The 27,857-nt window shown below is 40.4% G+C and overlaps 2 protein-coding genes across 10 annotated transcripts in view; one reads left to right on the top strand and one right to left on the bottom strand.

The window, feature by feature from the left end:
- LOC111248062 (potassium channel subfamily K member 1-like) overlaps positions 1-27,857 on the bottom strand; it is a 107,752-nt gene that overhangs the window by 45,348 nt on the left and 34,547 nt on the right. For 3 of the 7 annotated variants that reach the window (XR_015324619.1, XR_015324618.1, XR_015324616.1), the window contains exons 3-5: positions 23,351-24,516; positions 15,727-15,826; positions 11,606-11,893 (exon numbers count right to left, since the gene is read on the bottom strand). The gene's annotated coding sequence lies outside the window, so the exon portion shown is untranslated. Of the gene's footprint in view, positions 1-320; positions 5,822-11,605; positions 11,894-14,894; positions 15,036-15,726; positions 15,827-16,688; positions 16,858-23,350; positions 24,517-24,553; positions 25,282-27,857 lie in introns of those variants that run through there. The other 4 variants (XR_015324617.1, XR_015324632.1, XR_002672398.2 and 1 more) reach the window with 4 other exon arrangements.
- LOC111248084 (uncharacterized) lies at positions 14,820-27,655 on the top strand. 3 transcript variants are annotated; one of them, XR_015324634.1, is made up of 6 exons: positions 14,820-15,014; positions 16,408-16,641; positions 18,636-18,830; positions 19,093-19,353; positions 21,024-21,109; positions 27,527-27,655. XR_015324634.1 is itself a non-coding variant. In XM_022799842.2 (4 exons), the coding sequence occupies exons 1-4, from the start codon at positions 14,820-14,822 to the stop codon at positions 19,174-19,176; spliced, it is 708 nt and encodes a 235-aa protein (XP_022655577.1). In that variant the 3' UTR covers positions 19,177-19,374. The 3 variants fall into 3 exon arrangements, 1 of the variants encoding a protein (XP_022655577.1); XR_015324633.1 differs by lacking the exon at positions 27,527-27,655 and adding an exon at positions 26,211-26,339; XM_022799842.2 differs by lacking the exons at positions 21,024-21,109; positions 27,527-27,655 and having other exon boundaries at positions 19,093-19,374.

Here is a 27,857-nt window from a genome sequence, read left to right as displayed (position 1 = left end):
TCTGAATTAAAGTGTCCTATGTACGACTTATCATACCGGTAAATGCGTCCTACCACTGTGACACAAACTGATCGCCTAGCAGCGCGAATCTATATGTTCCAAGTTTTACGTCCGGCTACCAGACGGCTAACACCTACCACGTGACGACCGTGTCCGCAGTCGTATTCGAACCTAGACCTCCACGAGTTCAGCAAGTTTAGCAGGCAAGCTACACTTTACCCACTGATTCGACATCAGGGAGACAACGTGAACGGCAAAGCGGCCATTAGCACCTCAGGCGAATACGCAACCTTTACATGGGTGTGTTTTGAGTCGTATGAGATAATTCATTGTATAGTTTTTTTTTTTTTTTTACTTCTTCTTAGCAGATTACGTGCGTCATTCCTTAGTTGCAACAAAGAGAGATTAGCTTCTATACCTTTGTTTCCTCTTTTTTCAGCTCGCATGTTGTTTTACTTCACGTTTATGCTATAAAAGTGAACTATTCCATATTGTATTTGTTTTAAACTAAAAGTTCAGAAAACATACAATTGCTCAAAAGTGGTCAGCGTACGCAAAAGAGTGCTGGCGCCCTGATGAAATGTGTCATACAAATGAGGACATGTTGGTAGTTTGCAAGCTGATACGAATGATTTTAGTCCTATCCCTATTAGCGAAGGGTGCCACGTGAAGCAATGCGGCGTCGCCGACTACCTCTTTCTTACGATTACTAAATTCATGGAAGAAGATGATGTTCTTTGTTGAGCGGTTGTTGCATCTCCGTCATATTTTCTCATTCTTCAGAAATATGCCTTGGACCAGCCGGGAATATTTGTCGTTTGGTATTCGAATGTTTCCTAACAAAGGCGAAAGTCTGCTGACATGGCAAGTAATTACAGGCCTGTGTCCATCGATGAAAAGATGGGTCTTTGTATTTTCGCCTGTGACAATCTCGTGATGAACGTTCTTAACTTCTGCTGCGGTTACGACCCATCAGCTCCAGCTAAGCCCAGAGCTGGCGCCCTGACCACAACGCACATCGGAATTTCTGAACTAAAAATTCGACTCAACTATGAGAATCATCGTCATTTTACCTTTTTGCCGTTGTCAATATCCGCAAGATTGCCTCTGAAATCGAAACTGTGTTTTCTGCAGCCAGCATTCTTCAGCCCGCCCTTGGCCAAGATAAGCGTGGCAGTCGTTATTAAAACTACGTTCTTCTTTATTTAGATAAAAAAAAAAAGAAAAACGAAAAAAAGTTCAACCTGATTAGAATATAACACTTAAGTTCTGTTTGTTTTATAAACCCCGAAAAAGTTGTCGCTAATCGATCTATAAGACGTCATAGAATGGTGAAGGCGCACTATTTTTATTTATGATCCAATAATTTCTACCGGATAATTATCCGAACTATCTTACGGCTCCATCTACGATCGTTAAGTATCTGTTGCGGTAGTCTAACGTATTGCATGTTTTTGATTCAAGCCAATATTGCAGCCGGACTAACGAGAATTTTACTTGTTAACTGTTTCTTATCGCTAGTTGTTAATAAATTAAAGTAAAGCGCTAGGTGCGATTCTTACCTCGAGGTAAAACTTTGCCCATTTTATCTTAAATGTTTATAGCAAACATTGGAATTGGTAGCCAACTATTCGGGCAGTTTAGTATTTCAAATCGTAGAGTAATTTTTCAGTGGCGAAAACCTGATTTATCAGAACGAGCTTCTAATATTGTTGTGAGGCCTTTTGTGGCCACAGAACAGCTACCTGGTAAACAATGTTCGGTCGAACGCAATAAACAACCACTTAGAAAATGGTACTTCGTGAAATAGAATTTTCTACATCGCTTAAAGTTCGTTTAATCGCAACATGGTTTCGGATCTGAGATCTTGCTTGGACTGGAAAACCTCAGCGCTTTATTAATCATTTTTCTAGACAGACGAGCGTACGGATTGTCATTGGTTTTAAATGTATAAAGTGTATACGTTCTTTCTGTTATGTGTTTTTTTACTTTTTTTGCCACTATTTTTGTTTAAAGTAGAACCGTATTTACTACATCTTTGATTGGCATTAGCTGATCGTATCGCAAAAGAACATGATAGCTCAAAAATTCTGTTTGATAAGGAAAAAGGAGTTTACTAATACATTTGCACTATGTTTCTTATAGTATCATTCTCCTATCAAACCTCGATAATAACAGTAATGGCCGTTTGGGTTCAAACCCTTTTCGCATACGCAGTCTGGGTCTTTCATTGCTGCGATTATCACTTGTGCCCCCTTTTATGTCAAGGTGCATTGATGCGCCACTCAAAAGACACGGTAGGCTGAATTAAAAATACGGGCGGTTGATCTTTAGCTGCGCTGCCCTCAAAGTCTCCGAACGAAATAGGATTCGCTTCTGGCCGGTCTTTTCTAAGCGTTACTAGAAGAGTAGGAGTCAGTACTATTGGTCACGAATAGCGTATTATCATTAGTCTAAAAAAATTGCAGAAAAACTACCGAATGATCATGATTGCATAAGCAGACAATATCCAGTTGATTTTAGGATTCACACCTTCAAACTGGCGAAGGCTGAGACAGATAAGAGGAAACGATCCGTTACAGCTGAATGCTTTAATACCACATTTTAACACTAGAAGGTGCTGCCGGCCGCTCACTAAAACACTTCGATGGCACTTGTAAGCTCTGAAAAATATCTCTTATATTCAGTGGAAAAATGCGAGAAGATCGTTGGCTACAGACTCCAAAAACGCCTGGGGACATTGGCCATTTCGTAAAAATAGGTCTCAAACAGTGGCTGAATATTAGCATAGAAGGCAGTCTACGCTTCACTATGGTCCCACGTTTACAGGTACAAAATTTTAAACACTCTACCAGATTTTCGTAATGTGTGCATCAGCATTAGCTAGAGAAGTTTGTACAGATGTAGTGTGATGTTACGCCACAAATTGTTGTAGGCTGTCACGTTCGACCAGAATGAAGGACCATGTCCTAGATTAAATTTTAGCGATGAATGAGCATAAAAGGTGCTGAAGAAACACAGAAAAGGGCGTCCTAATACTATCAATGTTCTAGGTCTTTTTTCTTTGTTTTTAGTTATCTAAAGTAGTACTTTAAGGGGAGCTAACATGAGTTTGCTAAATAGATGCGTTTCCGCACACAGATAATGATAATGTATTTAAGGAAAATTACCAGTTCTAACAAAAGTGCGAATATTCTATGTGTTTGCTACGACCATCTAGCAAACCGAAATGCTGAACGGAAGTAAACTGAGTAGAACGTCCAACATCTTTCATGGCGCCCTTACGGCTACATTGGGAGCGTTGGTCTTTTAACATGAGGATTGCAATAAGCCCAATTCAATATAAATATAGTTTCACTACACAGTGATTATCGGGCGAAGCACTACGCTGCCGTCATGAACCATGTACGGCATGAATACAATTAGTACTAAGCTAAGGCAAAACTAACCGTTTACAAAATGTTTCAATCATTACTTAGTGAACTCTTTTATTGGACCGAAGATCAAAGTAAATTGTTTATGTCATATGACAACAGTTAGCAATGGTTTTTGTCAAATTATACAATTCCAGTCAGGATGGGCTCGTCTCATTATCTGACCCAGATGTAAGTATCCCTATGCGGTTTCTTTTCCAAGAATTTCCAGAAAACATGTCTTCTTAACTTTTTCAGCTAACTTCGTTTTCTCTGAAGACGAAAAAGGCTAGCATTGTGTGAATGACACGTTTGAGCAATTGTATTGGATCTTGCTTGTATGTGCAGTAAGGCCCTTTGATCAGTGATCTTTTCGGATCTGTGCGATAAAGAATGCAGTACAATGACTTACGCCACCGACATAGCCTATTCTTCTCCAGTCCAGTGATCAGGACTCTTGATTCGAGAGCGAGGCTTTGTCATCTGCTGTGCTATGCAGATATATTTCTGTCGATAGACTTCAAATGACACTTCTCGATCTGCTGTGGACCATTTTTCCTTCTATTCTAATACTGAGTACTTTTGACGCGTAAACAGCGCTTTGAAAGGAGCAATGAACTTCGTATGGTATAAAACACCTTATTAAATAACTAGCATATTGTAGTGGACCGCCTTAAGATATGCAACCACTTCTTTATCGACTTCTGATCTTTGCACTAGAATTCGTAATGCTGAGCTTCCAAAGGCTAGAGATCCCACATTGCTCTACCTTTACAACCGATTTTATCGCTCGAGGACTAGTAGACCCAATATGAAATGAGAAAAAATGATAAACTAAAGGGGCAAACAGCAATTAGTTGACCTGCTCATAATAGGCAGCAATAGCAGCCAACTGGAGATGATGATCAACGTGGTTTTTCTTCTGAACTGGATAATCGTTTACCCGAGGCAACTGAACAATTATGCAGAATGTTCTGCGCTGTTACGGTATTTTAAAAACGTGACTATAGGGCTGACTGGAATAAAAGTTGAATTTTTATAGTAATCGAACACACTTGTTTCGAAGAAAGAAGACTTTTGCTATGATGACGTTGCTAATTGATAGTATCCTGCCAGGACTGAGGAATTCATGTATATTTAGCGATGTAAAAAATGTATGAAATATTTAATATCTGTATGATGTAAATACTAGAGACTCGAAGCTATATTAAGCCATAGGATATTTGTACATCGTCTATTCGGCGGTGCTTATAGAGCTCTTTTGTACATGAGCTGCGTTTCAAGTGAGAACGTATAAAGTCTTTTGCACCCACTGCCAGTTACATTCTTGCCATTTTTTTCAATCGCGAACTGCTCGGGAATCATTTTCAATGCTGACCCTCTTACAAGTAAATCGTGAGTAACTTATAAGAGCGGCCATGAATGAATGAGGCGATATTGGGATGCACCGTGTAGCACTGTAGAAAATTTTGTCAAAAGCCACCGAACTATTCATTACTAACTTTTAGGCAGACAGTGGGCTAGCAGGATTAAGAATTAAACAATTCAACAAAAGCTTATAAAAAAAGTTGCTTGACTCGGAGACAGAAGCTAATTACTGAATCAAATTTCTAAAAAAGGGCATTTGTGCTGTTCTTATTGATCTTCGAGCATTCCCAATTTGATAGCTACTGTGAACTGTCCGCTTTGGATTAGGCAGATTTTTCGCGCGAAGTCGCTGAAAGCCTTAAATTACCGGCCACAGACCGAAACCTTCGTTTCCTTGCTTTACTATTGTGTTCGTCCAGCGCCAGTTCATTGAACAGCAGCTGATCTCTCTCTGTACAGCGAAAACGAACCTGCTGTTCCCGCCATGATCAGTTTGTACTTTCATAATAATAGTAATATCAATACAAAGCGGAGAAGCAAAGTGCGTCCATCGGTTATTGATCAATCCCAGAAGAGTTTGATTCGAGACTGGAATTATCGTTAGGTGCGCCTGCTCATCCGCAACGTTTTATCAATTACTTTTTCGTTATATCACTTTTTCGTTTGTGTCAGCTCTTCGATGTATCTGAACTTTGATGGCTGGTGACGGCGGTGCCTCAGAACTACAAGATATGTGTGAAGTGCACGTACATAGACATTGGGAGACCGCGTCCCACTTACCCATATTTACAACAAAGCATCGACTACAAGCCACAAGAAACCCTTATCACACTTTTCCTGTCGCTATTTCTTTTCCTTTAAATGGCGAAGAGACTGCTTCAATTAAGGAGACAGCCGTAAGTGTTCTTGACTTTCTTCTGAGCACGATGACACAAAAGGTCATTTAGTCGCAACACAAGAAAACAACACGTGTATACAAGCAATTGCACTTAGGGGCTTGGAGCGTCGCGCGGCTTCTTGTAGAATGAGCACTGGGTAGCCTAAACGAACATAAAAAGAAAACCAAACAAAAGATGAACGTTGAAATGGATAGTGGGTTGGCTACTCTTGGCCGTGGCTCCGAAATGAGGATACCATGGTACTCAGTTTTTTCACGGTTAGATTACAGGTTAACAGACATCCGGTATGCAATATGTTGTCGTTGCTATGCGATGCGACGATAGCATCAAACCGGTATAAAATTAAAAACATTTATGTCTGATTAAGGTCTACGCATAATGCTTTCGTTAGTCAACAATAGTTAGGTCGGTCCGATGATTGCCAGTCGTCAGTAGTTGCAGTGAATGGCAATACGATGTGGTAGGGCTGTCTATAACATTCAAATAGCCGAGATATTTAAAGACAACGATGTTTTTGGTGAAAGTAAATGCTGTGGTATGAGATAACTCTTCAGGTCAACTGTTAATTCCAATTCGAGATACCCTTGAGTATTTTGACCAATGAATCCATGCAGTTGGCGAAAAATGCCTGGACAGCTTGTCTAAATATTCGGCCTTGTATAGTCTAGTTATGTCCGACAGGCATGTACCTGTCATATTGTGCTATCACTGCAAGAACCCCTCATATGGACTATTATAGACTTGTATTATGCATGCGATCATCGATAAGGTGAGGAAGCACGACCATGTCGGCTCCTTTAAAGCTGGAGAGAGTGCTGCTAAGATCTTTAGTTCCCATATGAAATCCCTCATGTATCATCCTATATCTTCTTTTTCATACATTCCCTACATAATGCCTTTTTTTTTAGCGTAAATAGATAGGTTAAAGAAGAGTTTTAATTTGCTTTTGTTAAAAAATCACTGACTTCCGCCAATGAAACCTGTACCCATTTAATTGTTCTATACTTTCTTACAGTACAATGCTTGTTGTTAAATTCTGAACAAGAGACACTTAAAGCTTGTGATTGAAATACACTCAAAGTCGCTGTCCGTGGCCACGCACTGAATACGACAAGTGACATGAGACAAGGCGTTTGGAGTACCATAAAACAAAAATGTTTTTGTATATACCATAAAATTCTCTATGGGTTTTGTGCTTGTAGCCCAGGCTGTTTGTGAGGCGCGGCAGATGGCAAGCAACACTTTCTCATATAGCCATAATGTCCCTCATATAGCCATCCAACAGATAAACAGCTAAATTGATAGCATACAAGTCAGGGTAGGTCTAAATAAAATACATTGTAGATTTCCATCAACGAAATTAGTGCTAATCTCCGCTATAATTCCGGATTATAGCTAATTTTTTTCGCAAAAACACAATCTAGATCAACCATTCGTATTCAACAAGCTCAAAAGAATAGTTACTACATGTGTATCTACAATCATACGGCCTGTCAGCTCTACGTTGCAATATATTGCTTAAAGGGGTCGACCAGTTTATTGTTCCCACATGCCTAAGCACACATTAGTTGACAACAACAAAGGTCCATCGGGAAACAAACGAACGACAGAGATGATTGCGCCTCCTTCTAATGTCACGATGGGGGCAGACTGTGCTAACGGATCATCACGACTGTGCGTGTCATGGTATATACAGACCGAATTTCTCAGTCAGTCATCTTGCGTTTGTAGCGAGCGCTTCTTCCTGGATTGTCATTTACGTCCATTCGTTTCAAGCTTTATTCGTTTTCGCCGCGCATCCTCACTGTTACAGCCACGGCTTCAAGTGTTACCTTAGAACGTTCTCACCGACTGGTCAAAGTGTGGGAATACCACACGAAGTTAAGCCAGGGGAACTAGCAGAAAAAGCTTGCCACATGTTCGCGTGCGTTGAAAATTTCTGCGTTAAATATAGCAAATTTTTTTCAGTTACGATGCAAGCGCTCGGTTAGGGTTAATGTTTTATTGCCATAAGTAAAGATCAACGTAAGATTTATTAACTTTAATTGGGTCCAAATTGTCGGATTGAATAGTCTTCAAAGGCAGCCATATCCTCATGCATTAGCGCAGTGCTGACTGAACATTTGTAGTTGACAGCAAAGAAATACCATTATTCAGGCTTCCATCATGGCTTTGATCACACCAAGTACCTAAAAAACGCACCTAGATATTTCGCGTAAGACAGCATATACGATTTTCAGGTGTGCCATAACGAAAATATACAACCAGTAAACATAACATGAAGATTAATTGACAGACCATGTAAAGCTGCCGACCCGCGTACGGATCTCGTCATAATATCCTTATGACCTAATCTGTGTTTTTGTTTTCTGCCGATTAAAAAAGAAAACCTCAAGTGCTACTCGAACACAATTGTAAGCTACGTTCCATCGCTCCTTCCTCGATGTACATCGATACGTGCAGTAAGCGTATTTTATATGTGCTGTCGTTACTTCGTCTTTAGCCATTCTTCTCTGCCGCTTTTCTGCTCGCCCGCTTACCCAGTTGCTCCCTGGCCTGCCCTACCTTCTTTCCCTTTGAATGCAGCACGTTTATCGGTTACGCATTCAGCTGAGCTAGCCCTTTTACACTCTCGGGAGGAAAAGGACTTAGAGCTACGCTGAATTACCTGCCTGTTTGCCAACCAAGCAACTCTGTAGTCGTCCACGTATCCCATCTCCGGTTGAACAGCGTTAGATATGGCAATAAAACTACTTTTTTCCCTTCCTATTCAAATAGACTGTGCCAAGGAACGGGGCCGCTCAGGCCAGCTAGAAGAGCAAGACTGTGTGGATATTGAAGAAAGAAGCGACGCAACGGGGGCTTTAAAGTCGCTTTCGTCTTCAGCGCTCACCGTTTGCTTGAGTGCCTACACTCGAACGGTGGACAGTGGCCTGGTGGTCAGCCGACGTTCAACCAGCGACATAGTGTCCGTCGCAGGAGACATACGTCACGGGTGAATCCGTTTCTCACACGGCGGACTCACCGGTTGACGTCGCTAGTGGACCAGAGAGCTATCCTATAACGTTAACTCGCTAAAGCGCTCAGACACGAATACATAGACACGTGGACACAGACACACGCGTGCACTATAAACACCAACTTGTTTCTTAGCTCCTCGATACAATGGATTGCCCCGGTTGACGCTGTCCGTGTCTTCTAACCGTCATGCGGTAGGATGCCGCTGCGGTGACAATAGCTCTTACTTTCCTGGTACTGGAAGCGAGCTCAAAAAGTGTACACCCGAAGAAGATACTGGCGTCCGTGGGGACGTTCTGCTATTGAAGTAGCAAGCGAGCAGTGAAGTCGTCTCGAAGAGGGTATTCCAAGTTTATCCTTCCCATTGGACATTTACCCAACTGCCACTAGACTGAAACTAACCCTGTCGTTAGATGCTGCAATCGATTGTCGCTGATGCTTCCTTCTCGGCCGCATCGATGCGCTGCTTAAATAGCACAACTAGGATGAAGACGAAAATCTAAACGTGACACGAGGACATAGGAGGGACTAGTTTTTCACCGCTTTTACGAAGAGATCTACGAGACCCTAAAGTTTTAAGTAGCTGAGCGGTGGCGCTAGCTGTATTCAGAAATAAAGTATGAAAGTATGTATGCGAAAGAAGTGCCCATTTTGCAGGCGAAGGTGCGACTGATCGTGCCGAAATAGCCCTGCGTTACTGGGCATATAGCGACTTTGTCAAGGATGAGTGCAACGAAAAACGAAAGCGCACGAAAGCGAGTTTTACGCTAGAGGCCGGCCCATATTATACGATAAAGAGAACTGGAAGTTGTGTAATATCTAATGGCAATTGCAGTTATCATATTGTAATGTACGCTAATTCAAACTCTTCATAATCTAACCAGAAACGTTAGCATAACTCGAAGTCAACTTGTGCCGTAAGTGTCAGCGCCAAAGCAATGTACGCTGATTATAAATTCCCTCGGTTATCCGATGTCAACAGTTTACGCTAGCAGAAGTCGCTCAAATAATTCTGGAACGATGCACGATACGTGTTCAAAGACGTGCGAAAACTCACTTCTGTTGATACTGAAACCTTGATTTAGCCAGATGTACTAGATAATGCCAAAAGTGGAGAAGGTACAACGCGACAAAGGGGCCTGGAACACACTTATACCTCGTGAAAGCGGAGATCAAAATACAGTAACATTGATAGAAATAATACTTGGTGAAAATGTATCAGTCTTAGGTTCATTACATATTCATGTCGGCCACCGATCGACGGCGTCACATATTACATTATGAACTTCGAGTAAAAATTTTACTACGCTTCATTCGTTTAAACGTACGGCTTCGGCTCCCCTCGATAAGGGAACACTTACCTAATGTAAACGTATTCACGTGTTGAAATAGGTTCGGATAAAATGTCAGGTTCGAAATTATGACCGAGCTAACTCAGAGTGCTAGTGGGCGCTAGAGGGCATGCTAGTGCTAAACTTTTACATAAAGGATTTACGCTCTACTGTACCCCCAGACTCATAATAGGCTTGCCTATTAACTTTGCTAGCCAGACTTCGTAATACCTTTCGTATTTCGTATTAAGACAGGCGTTCATACGAATAAGAACTTTTTGAAATTCATACCTAAGACCAGTTACAGTCAACTCAAACGTAATGGACTCTAAGCAGAAGTTTTGTGAGCAGACAACGAACAGATTTATAATGTTTGTTGCTGTACCATTCAAAATCGTATCTACTGTAAAAAGACTGATAACGCAAGAGAAGCACCGGCTCTCTTCCAGCAACCAGAACAAGGTTCCAGCAATATATGAAAAGGTCCATTGATGCTAGAAGGTAGCTGCTGCCACGACCTTCCCATAAGAGGTTACGTTTCTTTTTTTCATACACAAACACTTTATTCACGCCCAGGTTTGATTCGTGAACCTGAACGAGTATACTCTGTAGAGCAGTGGCAGTGCTTAGCACTGAATAGAGATTTTATGCAGTTGGTATTCTGCTGACGAAGGACACGCACGACCGAATCGCTATATCAGCGGTTATGTAATAAATAAAGAGAAGACAGCATGGAATGTTCACTAGTCGGGCGTGCAGCAATGGACCTACATGCCTTGTATGATCGTCGTATATAGAATTAATCAGTTCATGATTCCTATGGGAAAATTAATCTGAATAAGGAAAGTATAGATATGAGCCCACGGCCTGGATCGTCTGGATCTAAGACGCGTGTCTTAGCAGCAGTAGGCAAGCTGTATGCATCGTTTGGATGTGAGCGTTTAAGCGGATCCTCTCTATTTTTTTCCGTAGGGTAATTTTTTTTTGATTGCCTGCGTTTGATCCTAGTGAGTCTGCGTTTTGAAAAACTAAGCATGAATTGTTCTGGCTTTGGTTCGTAATACAAGGAGGTAATTTTCTATTTTAAATAGATACAACCATATTGGGTGCTACTTATCAGCGTTTCGTACGTTTCGTAGTAGCGTTAAGTGATAGCTAAGCTTTGTCTTTGGCTGGCGGGGAGTAGCACCTTCTTGCGCCTCCCCTTCTGCTGATACAACCGTGTATTTACTATATACTTAAACAAATGTTTGGTTTATTAAAACCCCAGCGGAATATCCAGTTTAGAGTTGGTTTAGGTATTTTTGCCGTGCATCGATGGTATGGGATTCCGTTGTGTCCACGGCTTACTAACAGGTCGCACAATGGCCGACCTTCATACGACTGAGAGCATTTTAAATGAGCTCGTGGCAGCGGGCCCACGTATTGGGGCTTTCTATCGTCCTTTCGTACATGTTGTTACTGTGGTGGTCTTTGTAACATTTTCGGCTGTCCCCTTTGCCCAATAGAATCCATATTCATTTTTCACTGCGACGGATTCATAGATCTGTGGTTCATTGATTAAGAGGGGACTTACCTTCGCGGCCTTCTATCGCAGGTTAGCATACATTGCGTCCGCGTGTCCTAGACCGATTTTTTCTGTTCGGGAAATATTCGGTCATCAGGTAAATTTTTCCGTACACTTAAATGACATCGATGACTACCGGCAACTCCTTAGCGCCAGAGCAATATAGGATGCCTTGCCTGAATACCAACTCGAGAACTTTCCATTTTCTGTGCAAGGCTTATCGCTTCTCGATGATGGGTCACCAGTTGACGCGCTGCGCGGTCGACATCGTTGTAAAGGATCCCTTTGCCGTGTAACCTAGAACCATTTGAATCAACTCAACATATGAAGTCACTCTCGCTGCGATAAGGAACTTAGCAAATGTACTGATCCTTCTGCTCCTTGAATGTTGCCCGAGAAAACTAAACTCGACTGTTATATCAACCTCTTGTTGCAAAGATCGTTCGGCAGTCATGAACTGGCTGTCACTAAAATGTTATCGTATCATATGTTATCATGAGTAGCGCTTCTAAACCCTAATAAAATAAAAATAAGTCGTGTATAAAACAAAAACCGTGTAAGAGACAATCTTTAAAAACACTACAAAAGTGAACAGATTGTTGGTTTCACGGCTCACGATTTCATAAGTAAAAGTCGCTTTTACCATGAAGGCATTATTTTTTTGAAAAGCTGTTGCAGTCCACGGTCCTTGACAGGGTGTCCGGTGCCAAAGCGATTGGCCGCTAGGTCTGCTTTTTGGCGAGTAATTAAAATTAAGATATAAACCTTTCTAGGTCGTCGTTTATGTTGTAAGTCGTCCAATTTTACGACCCACATATCATTTATAATACATTCTAGTTTCACTTTGCTTCAGTTGTTTTCATTCAAATGCAACCCCCTGGTCGTTGTCATTAATGGCGACTGGTTTTTGCCTGGCCAGCTGAAATTTTCATCCTTACGATGTTACTTACTTTACTATGGCTATATCAAGAACTGTTGGAATAAGTTTTAGATACGTTTCAAGTGTACATCCTCATCAAGCTGGGCTTTCAAAACCATAATATGATGCACACTAGTACACAATATGGATCCACACTCAAATCAAAACATGGAAAATTTTACAATTGAATGCATACTTTTAGATGTAATTTCATGCAGATATCTAAACACATACTTCCAGTCTGCAATACTCCACAGTATTTATCATAAACAACTAAGTTCCTCACGTTTTCACTTCTGCACTTCAAAATCAAGAATTAACTAATGTAATGAAGATATTCAGACAACCCAAGTCCCCATATTCCAACAATGATAAATAAGAAGGGAACATGACTTTCAAGGGTACTTCAATATAGTTCAATGACCACCCAGCGAAATAGGTGATGATTCTGATCGAAGTAGGTGAAAATATCAATACTGCCTAATGGACAAAGACCATTGAACCCAGAAGGTGACGCTGTAGGAACTTAACAACCGGATAACGTTAATAGTCCCGTTAAGAAGTAGAAGTTACGAATATGGATCATAAGGGCCATGCAAATGGCAGAAATATTCATACTAACCCTTTGTGCACTTCATAAATCGGTCACATTCCATATCGGATCTTTCTTTGACGTGGTTTGTCTGGCCCACTGATTCAAACTTTTAGAAGATGGAAAAAATATAATAATAGTATACTTTTTAATGTAGATTATCATTGAATTTAATTAACATAGATTTGAGGCAGTCGGTGACAGTCTCCGTTGATGGTGGTATTCGTAATGGCGCGGCGTTGTGCACAAGGGAGCAATTTCTAGTTCAGAATAATGGAATAAAACTAAGGCAATAGATGCCGGTCTCGAAGCTTCACTTAAAACTGTTACGGTCACAAATCTTCACCGAAGCCACAAAAACCATTACCTTTTTCGAATCTATCGTAGTTGTTTGAATATACCCTGCTTGCTAACGAAATCGAAGATAACTCAGTGAAACAGCTGTTTAGTATCGTAAAAATCATATAGTTGACATTAGTGCTATTAGCTTAAAGTCAAATGAGGAATAAGCCCGAAAAAATTCGTCAGTGCGCTCTCGGTATTATTTAGGTTTAGCAGATATATGAACGTATGCTATGGGTCAGTTCAGCCTGGACTGAACTTTCTACTAAGGGCTTACCTAATAGCACCAAAAGTGTGTACGAAGGTAACGATCGAAAGATCTGTGTACTTTTGAGTATTACTTTTGACTGTGCATTAAAATCTTCAAGGCTTAAAAAAAGATCCAGCTCCATCTCCCACGGATGTTAAGCTACATATTAGACCATGGAGGAATCATCTAACGTATAAATACATTTTCAACCTTTCTATACTAGGTAAGCAGTTTGCAGGTATAGGTAGACATTGTTTGTAGGCATATCGTAGCTTACGTATGTACAATGGATGGCCACCGTAACAGTGTATATATCACAGGCAGACATACCGCCATTACATATCTCTGATGCTTTACACCTTTTGATGTTTTATTCTCGATTCTGACGAAGTCCACTACTTCGTACAACTGACTTTTGACTAGCCGAACTTAGTTATCTTTAAAAAAGTGTTTTTGAATTTTTCTGCTTGGTAAGTAAAAAATCTCCAACAGGGATAACTAACAAACGAAGTATATAAAATGCGAAGATTCTGCGATTCTAGCCCTATGTTTTGAACGAAAGTCCACCAATCGTTAGTCGTAGATGGTTATACACAAACATATTAAAATACGATCTTTACTTATATGGACGCAAAGCTAGGATTTTAATAATAGTAAATTATTGTTATATATATATATATATAAAAACATGTATTTTTCTCGAAATGTTTTATCAGGTCTCCTACCATGATCGTACGTTTACGTACCGAGATTTTTTGTATAAGGAATTGCTGAAGCACAATTGCAGGGAAGTCAATATATTTCAATAAAGGAAAATACTTTCCCTACAATATTTCTGTGACGGGAACTCTATCACAGTGCACAAACTGAAAATATTGTTATATGAAGTGTTGGTACTGAGATAAGTAAATAATGGCTACGGTCACCAGGCTTGCATTTTCAGCGCCACGTGTCACTTCAGTTATTAGGAACACAAAGGTTAACTGGTTAGAAGCTGAATTTATCATTCGCATAGTGTTGAAGGACTCGAAGGCCGTCACTTTGAACATAAACACAACCGCTGGCTTCACAAATTATGTTTGTGACATTATTATTAAAAACAACGAGTTCGCAAGTTTAAATGGGAAATCCAGCCGCGGTACAAGATCCTGCCAACGCGTCAACGACTACTAGCCACGAATCATGTCCGGCCGGGAAAGAAGCTTCAAGTCCTACTAAACGAGACGAAGAGGTTTCGAAGCTTGTAGAAGTGATACTACACAGACCATTCAATAGAGCGATCACTCATCATCGTATCAGGCGACCTTCGCCATTTGTAAGTACCGAGTACGTTTATCTGTGAAGGAACAAGGCTACTGTTTTTTTTTTTTGCATATAATTATATGCTACACAACATCTTTTGCGCAATACACTTCCTTTATCTGAAATAAATTGTATTAGCAGGTGCCTGGCGTTAAGTCGGCGAGTTTCCAGCTGCTAGCTATATAGACGCAGAACATTGAAAGCTCTTAAGTTGAAGAACTTAAGTCAGGTATGGTATTTGTAGATTACGATTCTCGAATCGTCGCAAATCCACCTTCGTTGTTACGCAGAAATGAACAGAAGTTAATTATCATCGAACAGAACGTGATAAAAACGTATTGCGTAATAGTGCGAAGAATCGTCATATATTTGCTGCCATACCTCGTTCTCTCTGTTAATCTGGCTGCAGGGAATAGAAGAATCAATTTTTCGAGCAAGACAAGTAGTTCGAGTTACTATTTTCTTAATTAGAACATAATGGTTAGTTCAGTATAGCCATAGCATACGAGTTGTTATAGAATACAAGCATGGGGCATTTGAAATTTTGAAAAAATCCCCGTCACAATAACAACACAGTCGTAATCAAGGGAAAAGAAACGATCAGATATAAATGCACTTTTGTCGAACAATAAAGGTGCTTTTTTTAACATTAAGTGATCGGATCTTGCGATAGAAGACATAAAGAAGACACATATAGAGATGATGAAGACGATTGTTCAATTTACCATTAGGGCAGTAGTGGTTTGCGTTTAGACATTTAAATCAGCATCTTCGTTTCATCGGTTTCTCTTCGTACGTACAGTTTATGTTGCCTGCCGACAATGTCTAACCACATGGAATACAAAGATGATCAGACAAGAGTCAAGGGTAGTGAAGAACATCTTGAATATGTATGTAAATATAGGCTATACTTAAGAACGATTAGTAAACGGCACCCATCAAACCCGAGCAAATATTCAGAGGTTCGAAAAAGGCCATTTTCTGTTTACTATGTGTGTTTAAAAAGGAGGGGTAGCGCCTATATTTTTAGGGTGAGCTCAGCGCGCGAAACGGACCGCAAATGCGTCTCGAGTACCTTTAAATATCAAATTTTTCGATTTCTATCATAAGAATATTTAGTGTTTGTCATTTGCCAGCTTCTTGTCTAGCTCTTCATTCCTATATTAATTTGAGCAATCGCTTGAAGAAAATTGTGTTATTGTGTTTTTGATACATCAACGCAGCTTCTCGGAAAAAGTGAAGTATTATTTGGCGTATCCCAGAATATTTCCGATAGATGCACAAATTTCTAAGTCTGTGTTCCATCTTGCTCATACTCTTCGGAACCGATAGGTGAGGCTTTTAACGATCTTACAACCAGTTACTTATGCAGCATTAATCGCTTTGAAATTTCTATTGTGTTGCAGGGTCTTCACGTAGCTACTTTATGTCGTTTAACCACACTGGCCGCCCTTGTTTATAGCGCAGTACAGTCAGCGATTCTTTTGGTAGACACATTTGATTTACTACGCGATTGGCAATATTCGGATACGAAATCGCCAAAAGCGTTCGACATCGTGTATTTTGTAACGCTTATGCTGCTGTTATTATCTGCCTTCCTGGCAATATTCGGCATTATCTTCTACCGAGCGTATCTCACAGTGAGTGTTGTTCAGCTTTGATTGTATAACTTGAACTTACTACTTACCACAAAAAAACATTTCACGTTTCACAGCTGACACCTTTTAACACTGTTAAGCAATAGGTTTGATGTTCAGCTTCCTGCAATGCATCTAGTCCACTATTTAAACCAAAACTATCACGAGTCTCTAGAAATATTACGCAAAGACGTTATTTACTGTCCAATCACGGGGAAAAGGTCTGTGTACATTTGCTGGATTAGGATTTTACAGGATTAGGGATATGGGAATATCGTCTGTAGGAAATAGTGCACAATAAGCTACGGAACTTAAAGCAGCTCTCAATTTTAAGAACGTGCATTGTTCTGGTGGCGGTGATTAGATATTTAGAGTGCGCACTCAAGTGATTCTATTAATTCTAGATCGCTCTGTGCCATATACAATGCACTTTGTGGTTTAGATCAGAGGTTACGTTGATTTGAGTATACTTTAAATTAGTCTACAGAGGTACATGTACATTTTACCTAATACTCATTCATTAGAGTTAACCTCGGCGGCCACAACTTCTTGCAGTTAAACTCTTCTGTCGTAATATATAATAAATTGGCTCATAGGATTAATCAATTTTTTCTCCCACTCTCATTCATTCTGACGATGAGAGTACACACGCTCAGGAATACATGCACCTCTATCAAAAACGCGCAATTCTTAAGGAAATTTAAATCCGTCGTAACCGTGTCGGAAGAAACGACCCTCTTATCGTAACTGCGTGTTATGGCTTGTAACCTTGTAATTACTTAAAGTTGACTTAAAAACTGTGAAGAGTTATAAAAACGGTTTGCGTTAATGGGCTCATTGTTAGCTTTAAGGGATTTCAAAGCTTGTAATAATATGGCCACGAAAAACAATTTTCATAGTGTTTTACACATTATTTTTTAAGCACAGAGTAGGTCTGGAAGTATGTATTCATATTCATTTAGTCAATCTTGTTACTTAGGGCAGAGGCCAACGACAGAAAATCGCTCCGTGAAATAAACTCGCAATAGAAAACGGGCTATATAGAGGATACAAAGGTAATCCTGATTAATTTTAACGGACTGGTGGTCATAGTGAAAATGCGTTAATCCGGTACTTCTGATACCGGAAGAAAGCCAGTTCCTTCCAAAAACAATAAACATGGCGGAAAACAATGTGTCGTCTTCGAGAGTTAAGTGAAGATGAAGAAAATGAAATATATAGATTTTTCAAAGTATCAAAATTAACAGTCTATCGTATTGCCAGTTTTCACGCTGGTATTTAAAAATTCAAGCGCTGGTATTTAAAAATTCAAGGAGGGCTTTCACGAGGTAAACTAGAGACTCCTCAACAGGGTTTAGATCTAAAGGGATTAGAAATTTATTAAGCAGACTCTTTTTTTTTATTTAGATGCACGCCGTTTTGGAGAAAATATATCAGTCATTAGTTAAGTTGCCCTGATGAGCTGCAACAAAGGGGAAGTTTTTGCGTGTCTATGACGATTTTTATCCCTTACATTTTTAAGAGTTTCAATCAGTTATCAGCTGCTGGAATTTTTTGTATATAGCATACTCGAGGTATAATCGTCTTAAAGGTCCTAATTGTCTTAAGGTCGTAATGGTGGTCAATGATGCTGAAATTACGCAAGTATTATAGAAAATTAGAAATGATACTTTTAGTACATTTGAAAAATTTTATATTTCGTTATTTAGACTTAGAAACAATGCAAAAAAAAAGAAAATCCGGGTTTAGAAGTCAAGCCTAGTATCTATATATATTGAATAACGTTGTGCACCGCAACAAGTTACAAATCAGACGATTTCCCATAATGTCAAAGAGCGCAAGTAATCCGTTCCTGCATAACACGTTTCGCCTGGGGTTCTCGAAAGTTTAGGTGGCCACATACTTTCTGAATGTAAAATGGCTGCATTGATACGGACAGTTTTTCTATTTCACCTTAGTAAAGCCAAATTTAAAATAATTTAACTTGCTATTTTCAGGTTCCATTTATTTTGTGCGGCCTATGCGCTTTTGTCCTTCTGAGCGGTCTGTTAAACTACTCGCTGTTCCAACCACCTGACCGTTTCTATTCGACGTTTACGACAACTTTTCCGGATTATAGAATGAACGCCCTGTTCGACATAATTGTATTGGGCGTATCAGTCTACATTACCTTATGTAACGTCCGCGAGCAGGTGTGCACTTATTATTTGGTTTTAGTTAATTATGGTGACGACGAGAACAGCACAATTTGCTAACGCGGCCGACATACGGTCGTAGAACTGCATAAGCTCATTGTAACAGTATTCATCGAATTTTCTAATCACAAAAAATGTCACTTTGCTAAAAGTACTTCGACGATTAAGCAGGCGTTGGACAAATTCCTTACCAAAAGTTTCCGATATTTTATCACATATATGAGCAGATCTTGACAATGTGTATCTAATCCCCCCTCAGGTACTATACGACTTGCCATCGACACGCTTAGAGTCAGCACTGAAGGGTTTGGAAAATTTGTCGAAAATTAAGCTGACCTCATAACCCTCGATTTTCAACAGATTCTCCATACTCTAGAAATATGAATTGTTTTAGTGCGAGGTGAGCCTATTTTTGACTTCGCCGAAGGCACCGACTGTTACCCGAAGACCACGTCGGACGACTGTCGACCGTCCTCAAACGCGCTTTACGACAAACTATCGAGGCGACAAAGTTCCATTGGTAGGATACCGGTGTAGTGATACAGGCCCATACGTCGCCAGACAAATATTTATTTTTTACCCTAGGTTACGAACTAGCTTTAGAAACATCAATCGAACAGCTGAGCTACATTACCTCCATCCGAGGCTGTTTGCATAGTGCAAGTATGGAAACAGAGCTCAAAATCCCACAGTGAGTACGTGTAGATAGCAGTGGTTCCGTGACCTGTCCCTGCCCCTGTCCGATGCAATTAAATTTATCATAAACCATTCGTTCTATTAACTGCAACAACATTTAGGTTGCGTTATTAATTAGTAAAACTGTAGCCTATTATTGCCAAGTACGAATACACATATGACACCTTACCGAATCAATAAATCGTCACATCCCACTGGACGACGAAACCCCTATTGTGAAAATATCTTCCTTATAATCCTGTGTTCATGTAACAAATTTTCCATTCTTCTTTGCCATTTACCGCGTGTTCCTGGTTCACTTAAACTGTTACCCGTTATACCTTGCAACATTTGGTCGATTAAGGTTAAAACGACCTTCAAATTTGAAATCCGAAAAAATCAGGCCGCTCTAAAAACTAGGCATATATACATTTGGTATTAATTATCAGAACTAGGACTTTGCTTAGCTTTAATAGTTCTAATGCGTAAACGTTAACGTAAACGAGAGATGATCCTACCTGAAACTGTGCATCAGGTAGCATCAGCTCAAAATTTTAGTAGGAGACTAAATCCGAAAGTACTCCATATCTGTATCCTTAAGACATCCTGAAAAAAATGGTGAGCACAATTTTGGCTCTATACATAAATTACTACTGTATTGTTAATACTACAACTAAGCGTTTTTTGAGCAGCTCCAGCAGGAGTTTCTCAATAATGTGCCCTACTGTTTTCCCGCTTCAACCTTTGTTTATTCTGAATTCCTTCTGAACACGCGGTCGTTTTCTGGAAACCGAAAATCAGCTATGTCGTCTGCTCAGGCCTCGCACTGAGAATACATACCAATGTATTATGCCGGCCGCTGCTGGTTGGATAGATCGCAACCGCTATGGGAAATTTAGCGGGGCGGCAAACACGGCAAAGGTACAGCCGTATCATGGCGGAAGTCAAGAAGCAGGGAGAGATGGTAACGCCGACAGCAACGTCGGGCGCAGTAGGAATTCGAACACACGATCGGAAATTAGAGAACTATTGACCTTGTCGCACCAATTATTGATAGAACACGCCAGTTCGCCCCAATAGACGGCATAAAGCATAGTTGCTTTAGTCAAGAGGCCGTAAGCCAAAAAATAGCACAGAGCTTAGCCTGTCGCTAATCGGCGAAAGGGGGCCAACATGATGATCCAACATAAAAGAGGAGCTTACGTTTACTGCCAGGTGGCGCACAACTTTGTGTAGCTGCAGCCACTGACCCTTCAATCGGAACTAAGAACTTCTGGGAGTTCTCACTAACCCTTTATATCCCGTCCGCTCTATTTCCACGCAGCATGCTGCTTGCGTCAAACAACAGGAACAATATGTCTGAAAGTTTGTTACGAACCCTATCTTGCACAATACGTATAGCGTGATCTGTAGGTAAAGAAAGCTTAGCGCAACGACAACGACAACGCCGCCGATGGTGCCATAGCCGCCTTAAACTGGACCGTAACACCAACTCATAATGAGCTCTATTTCTAGGCATCCCAAGGACATACACCCGATGTCTAGCCAGCTCTGTTTGTTTTGGGCGAAACTTTGATATGCAAGCCGACCGTACAGAATTGGTGAGTAGGTAGATTTTAATTAGATTACGACATGCACATTTATAATACTATTTGTATGCATGTAGGTAGAAAAACGGAACTTGGAAGGTTTTTCAGTAAGTCAGTTTTGCTTGAGCCTATTAGCTTGTTCGGAACCATTTAGCTGGCCTAAAACTAATTAACAACGTACCATGAATAGACGATATCTGGTAAATATTTACACTAGGTATTTCCACGACCTTAAGCTGATTATCATCAGAAAATAAGCCTACAAGACAGAGATGTATTTGATGCTAACAATCAACGTTCAATGACAACAATCTTCAAAGACGAGAATAGTTAAGAAATTCATTGAAAATTTGTTAATATTGGGCAATGAGTCTTTCAGTGAAGCAGTAGTACACCATTGGTGAAGTACTGCTAATGCGAATATTAGGAGGTTGAAGACCGCAGCATGACTGTACCTTAGAACCTTAAACGGAAGATTGAGTCGCTGTAAATACTCCGTGCAGACGATACTTTTTCTGTGAGATTCTCAAAGCTTGTGTTACTACGTTGTAATAAAGGTACTGAAGAAAACGAAAAACCAAGACAAAAAATATGGGTTTCTCATGAGCAAAGCCGTAATATGTGTGGTATACTATAGAGAAAATTTGTGCAGCTATTGCTAGCAAAAGGAATTCCGTCGTGGAACATGCCGTCGCAAGAAAACAAGAGCCCGTCCGTGTCAGCCGCCAAAAGATGCTCGGTCTAAAAAAATGATGTCAAACAAGGACGGGTATAATTATTACTGGTGTGAAATTTTCTGAAGACCATAGTTATATTCATAATTTCGCTTTTCCAAAGTAGCTATAGTGGACAAGCAGAAGATTCAGAAAAGCACAAAGTTCTTTTCGATACCATTCAGAAAATTTTCTATCAAAGGCTACTTCGACTTCACTTCGATTTACCCGAGACGCCGTCTTGGACCTTGTAACAAGCTGGCTTCCCAGCAGCTACTTATGTCAGATATCCTATAATAGCAGGCACATTGCTAAAGAAGATTATCGTATTATTCACTTAACGTGCTATAGCTGCCTCAGTCACATGCGTGAGGACGGTAACCACGTAGTCCTACATTGATATGCCCATCTATACGCAGTTTATATAAATATAAACGCTAGTAAAAAAATATAACTTGACAAACACCTATCAGTGTTCCTCGATCCTAAGATAAACATGGACTGTATTTCATTTTAAAGAACATTCGATACGGATGTGTACAAAGCCTGCAGCCGTACTTTTATGGAAATGCCAGCTGGGCAAGGAGAAAGCCTTCTGCTTACAGATACTGCATCTGCAAGTTTTCCTTGTTCCAACCTTTCAGTGCCTAACAGAGTGTTAGCTGGCCACAATTCTTTGCCGTTTTCCTACTTCCTTCATTCGGCCGACTCTCTTTGTTCTGTGGGCTCTTCTCATAATCTAATTAACGATCCATCCAGAGCACTAAGAGCAGAGCCGGATCAAACGTTTCGTTCAGGCAACCAATAACCGGCCGGTACCGTCAAATGTAATCAGTTTTTTTAGGTACTTTTAGAGTACTACATGGTTAAAAAAAAAGAACCTCGGATACAATGATGCTTCTGTGTTGCTATACGGTTTGCGCTGTTAGCCAAGATATATTGTTAGCGTTGGGTGCTAATCTTACACTGATTGGCGCTATTGTCTAATATCCTCTTACAGATACGTAATCCGATTCACATATCTTATGAAAATGCGGTGCTTTATGACAATTGTAGACAAAAAGTTATCTAGGCGACTGGGGCTAGTTTGCCTCATTTGTCAATTTTATAGTAGAAACAATTTCATTACCCATGCTGATCTATAATTATGTAGTGATTTATTGATTAGCAGTAAGTAACAGTAAAGTCTGGGTAGTGTCATGATCTGTAACCGCCTATACGAGTTCAGTTTATGTGAGTGAGGTCGTGCTTCACGCGCGTGAAGGATTCACCGTAAAGAAACCCTTTTATTTAATCTATTCCGTCCTTGCATTTCAACTGAGCATATAAACAATAGGGAATGCGTTTTTGACTAGCCAAAAATTAACCTGATTTTACAACACTACCAATAGATCACTCTCTGATGCCAATACGTCTACTGTACTTTTGGAAAGTGCACGAGAGCGCATGTGAGCTTGTGTCCTAAAAATAAATGGATAAGTATGCTAAGGTAATACGCATTCTTATCACTTACAATGTTTCCCCTCTCTTGCTCGCTTACCTTTATACCCTGTTTGTCTTCCTTCATTCGATAACTCGTTTTTCCTGATTCGTCCTCATGTCACTTCATGAAGCGCAATCTAAAAGTACGCCGTGCTTTCTTTGCTGTTGTCCAATGCCTTCGTCTCTATTGCTACTCGACTCTTCGATCGACTATTTTCGTGTCTAGCAACAATAATGAACCGCAACAATCTCGGCGCCTGTTTTTTTTATCTTTGGTATTGTAAGTTGTGTATCTGGAACAGTTTCTTTGAGAATAAGCAAAAAACCGAAAGCTCCAGCCACATACAAAATTGGATAGCTACCATACACCGATGTTTGTTTACCATTCAGACCAGCCATTCGTGCGCTTCGTATTACGCCATATGTGAGACAGGAAAGTGTGGTAGGAGAATCCTGAGATGTTTCTCTTGCCTTTTCTTCTTATCCAGCTGATCCCATTACTATTGCCGCTCTTAGCATGACTACCACTACCATAACAACAGGCAAGTGTCGAGGTGCTCCACATATGAATATGGATCCAGGGACAGATGAAGGGGATACTCGAGATTTTCTTGAACCCTCAACGGCAACGCTCGGAGACACACTCAGCCTCTTCGTCGACTCCCCTCCGTAATGTTTCTCGAACCATTCTCCTCCACTTTTGTTGGTTCCTTGCTCTTTTTATGGTCGGCGTGAATATTGCACCACTGTCAGCACAGAACAGGACGGGGCGTGAGTATCCATGATATGACGTTCATCTGCGACACCCTCCCTTCCCATCCAGGACAGTCTTAGTGGCGCGGTAGGCGCTACTGCTGCCTACGTTAGCGGCAAGAGGCAGCCTCTATGGCTAGCCTTGTCGTTTTTGTCGTTGTCGTATTGTTCGCCTTTTTGAAGCGCCTCACACATACGTCTCCACTCTAGGGGCCAGTCCACATTGTCGACGACGTGTCATACTGCGGGTCGGTAGTTGCCCACAATTCTCAGAGTTGTCTCTCATAGTCGCGTAGTCTCCCTCGTATTCGCCAGCGGTCGACTGAAAGCTGCAGCTTAAACGGCGGTCTGATGCGACAACTGAGGACGGGATATGCGACGGTACTTGTCGCCACACAGTCACCGGAGGCTTGAGACGCTGTCCTTGCTCACACGCATGTAACATGTACTCGGTGTTGAGCTGCTTGTACGCTGAAAGGGGAAATCATACGAGAAAGGACCTTGCAGAAGCAGAAAATACACAGTTTCAGGGAAGAGCTTAACTCAGATATGGAAATACGCCTTCGTAAGCGTATGATGGCAACCGCATGCACCACGTCTAAATGGCGTTAGGAGTATGCTGTCTATCAGAATACTATAAAGCTAAGCAGAGTTAAGACGAAGAACAAAAGGAATTCGTTTGGAATCCGCTTCAACGAGAGCACTTACCTAACGTATGGCTGTCATTCGCAGTTACAGAAAACATTTGTGCAATCAGGATCTTTAGAAGATAGCAGAATTTACATTTTCCCCGTAGAATATGTAGCAAACTAGGTTTGATATTTTAGAGCCGGGAGCGCCAACAAAACGGTGCTTTTTTGTTCACATACGGAAAACTGTTGGCATCCGTTTGGCTATCTTGTCTTGAAATTTAAAGCGATTTAATTTACGATTGTTGAGATCAAAGCCAGTACTAAGTAAAAAAAATACATCTAATCAATTACGCAGAACTGCATTAGTAAATCATCAAAGTTTTACTATATGTACAGTTTTTAGCTGTTTGGCTTTTCTGAAGCCATCAGGTCACCGGTATTTTTCGGTTTGTTTGAATTTGTTTTGCATTTCTGTTCGCGTGCTACAAGAACTTGGTATCTCAGATAAAATATATAGTTTTCCCTCCTAAACTTCAATGCATGCTAAAAATTGTTTCGGTTTCGGACTAACAGCGTCGCTCTACGTGCAGACGAGTTAAATTACCTGTAACAATGAATAGAATTGGGGCACGTGGTTAAGCTTGTATATATTGTCTTCCCACTCAGAGCTGGCAGACCAGAAACGATAAAACAAAAATATACGGAAGTATAATACGATTCGTTTTGCAGAAGTGGAACTTGATCATTTATTCAAAGCTACTAGAGCGAATACAGACGCAGAGTGTTCGCAATCAGTATCCACAAGTGGCAGCCATTAAAAACCGGTCAGTAAAATATTTTACCTTCGGTAAAACAACTTCGCCTCGCTCAAGAATGGTTGACACCCGATAAGCTACACTAAAAGACTGCTCAACAACTCGTATATACGATGAATGGAAAAGGCTATTTTGAGGAATATTAGATAGTTAATGAAACGGCTCCATGTTCAACTGGCTAAAACGGCTTGGCCGATCGTCTCATTGGAGTGTAGGCAATTACGATTAATTCGGAAGTTCCTAAGCCAATTTTGGTTTGGCTTTCAAACAAATGTCGTCCTTTGACTTAATAGTTGATAGAACGCGACCTTTTTATGTGAACAGTTAGTGCAGGGTTGATTTTTATCACAGATCATTCGTTTTGTAACAATGAAAAATCAAATTTGTTGGCAGTAAGGATCTTCGTTTATAGCTTACCAGTGAACATAAGTCTGCATTTGATGGCCTGGTTTCAAGGTCGACTTAACCTGTCTCCGTTGGCGTAAAGATAAACAACAGATTGCTGTTCAACGTAATTGATCTAGGCATAAGGTGTTGCTTTCACGTGGTGCCCGGTAATTGCGGATAATGTTGCGTTTCTAAACGAACGTGTTCGTATTTGCTAAACTAAAAGCGTCCTTTGTTAGCAAATTCGATATACTTTAAAAACTTAGGCAACTCATAGAAATCGGCTGTTTTCATTAATTAATTAAAGATTGGAAATGTTACATGACGGCAGACTTGGCAGTATGGAGAAAGGTCACCAGATGGTGCGACGTAGTAATGAGCTACATGAAAAAGGACTGACGACAGGCATTGTAAGGGAAGACCATTCGAGAACCCGCTGTGACCAAACGCTCCAGGAGACCCAAAGCTTAAATAATACCTCAGCAGCTTAAGCTTATTGACGTGCATTAAGAGAGGCGACTTCACAGGTTTGCTCCAAAATCTGAGGCTTGATAGGCTGTTCTCCTCCTTAATCATCCCCGTATCTTGTCGGTTTTCACCCATGTTAAAGACGTTCGTTCGTTCTCTTGAAAAGGTAAGAAGTATCACTGTCGCCTCGCGCAGCTCTCATCAGGGCCTGTTTTTAAAGTATATTTTATCGATAATGCGTATAATGTGGGTTGGTTACAGTGATTCCCGTTTTCTGCTGTTGTTTAATACATGAAGGTCGTAAATTGTATTCTAAAATAGCAACGTTGTTAGATGTTACACGCGAAATAGAACGGGGATTATCTCGAATAAGGAACAAGTTCTCATAAATGAGTTAGCTTCTTGACTGTCTTTTCAAGCAAAACGGATGAGTTCTGCTTAATCAAATAAACCGATATTAGGCGAAACTCAATCTTATGAGCCGACTTATAAGGTTTCTGTCATTTGCTCTAAAAAAACAATCTTCTATCATCGTCGCTACCAGCTTTCGCGAAAGTAAAAGGACAGAATCTAGCTGCTCATAATTTACGGTAAAAAAGAAACACAATAACGGGCACAAAAGAAAATTTACACTAGAGTTTGTAATTTGAAAATCTAGACTTCTATGTATAACCAAAATAGGCTTCCCGTTCAAACAGATCCTATTCGAGCTGTGAGTCAGCGGACCTAATTATTATTATTTTTTTAATAAATATCCTGCATATGGATAAATCTTACCTAGTTGTTCCTATAATGGGAGGGTACTGGCTGCTACGAGCTAGGTGACACGACCGATTCCTCAGCCCAAATGCGTCACTACCTATTGGCGACCACCAATTGAAGTTGTTTTAACATAATCCTATTTGGCATATACTATATTGAATCTGTTTAGCAGTAGTAAAATTTGACGGTAAAAGTCAGAAGAACTTTCTATTCCGCACACATCTATAGTCGCGTCACTCAAACTTACATAAGGAAACAATTACATAACGCTTTTTTTTTTCTTAGATTTGTTCATTTGATATGTTTTAAATTACCTTCCCTCATAAAATGAACGTTGTTCAGTTATACAAATTATAAGCGAAATAACAAGGACATTGTTTTTAGTACGAGCATCTGATGCTCATTTTGTTTTTACAGAAACGACAATACTAAGGAATAAAGACGACAACGCATGAGGTAGGCGAAGATTTTAAGGGCCTGAGGTGTATGTGTATGTCTGTTTGTTCCTGTGTAAGCCTACTTGCCTGCTTGAACGGAAAGGCCGACAGCCTGTCTTAAAACACTATCATCGCATAAGAATGAATAAGGACGTCGTCAACATAGCCGTAAGGCGTAAAGACCTTACGCCCGCGTGCCGCCTACTTCTTCAAACTAACCCAAATAACAACATCACAATCACCAGCAACAGCAGTGAGTACTCCTTTAGAAATTTCTCCATTTTATTTGCTATCTTTCGCCCCACTCTAGA

Source organism: Varroa destructor, unplaced genomic scaffold (genome assembly GCF_002443255.2).
Source record: "Varroa destructor unplaced genomic scaffold, Vdes_3.0 BEIS01000003.1, whole genome shotgun sequence".
NCBI classification, from domain to species: Eukaryota; Metazoa; Arthropoda; class Arachnida; order Mesostigmata; family Varroidae; genus Varroa; species Varroa destructor.
The sequence above is the reverse complement of the archived record's forward strand: the minus strand, read 5'-3'. Positions and strand labels throughout refer to the sequence as shown.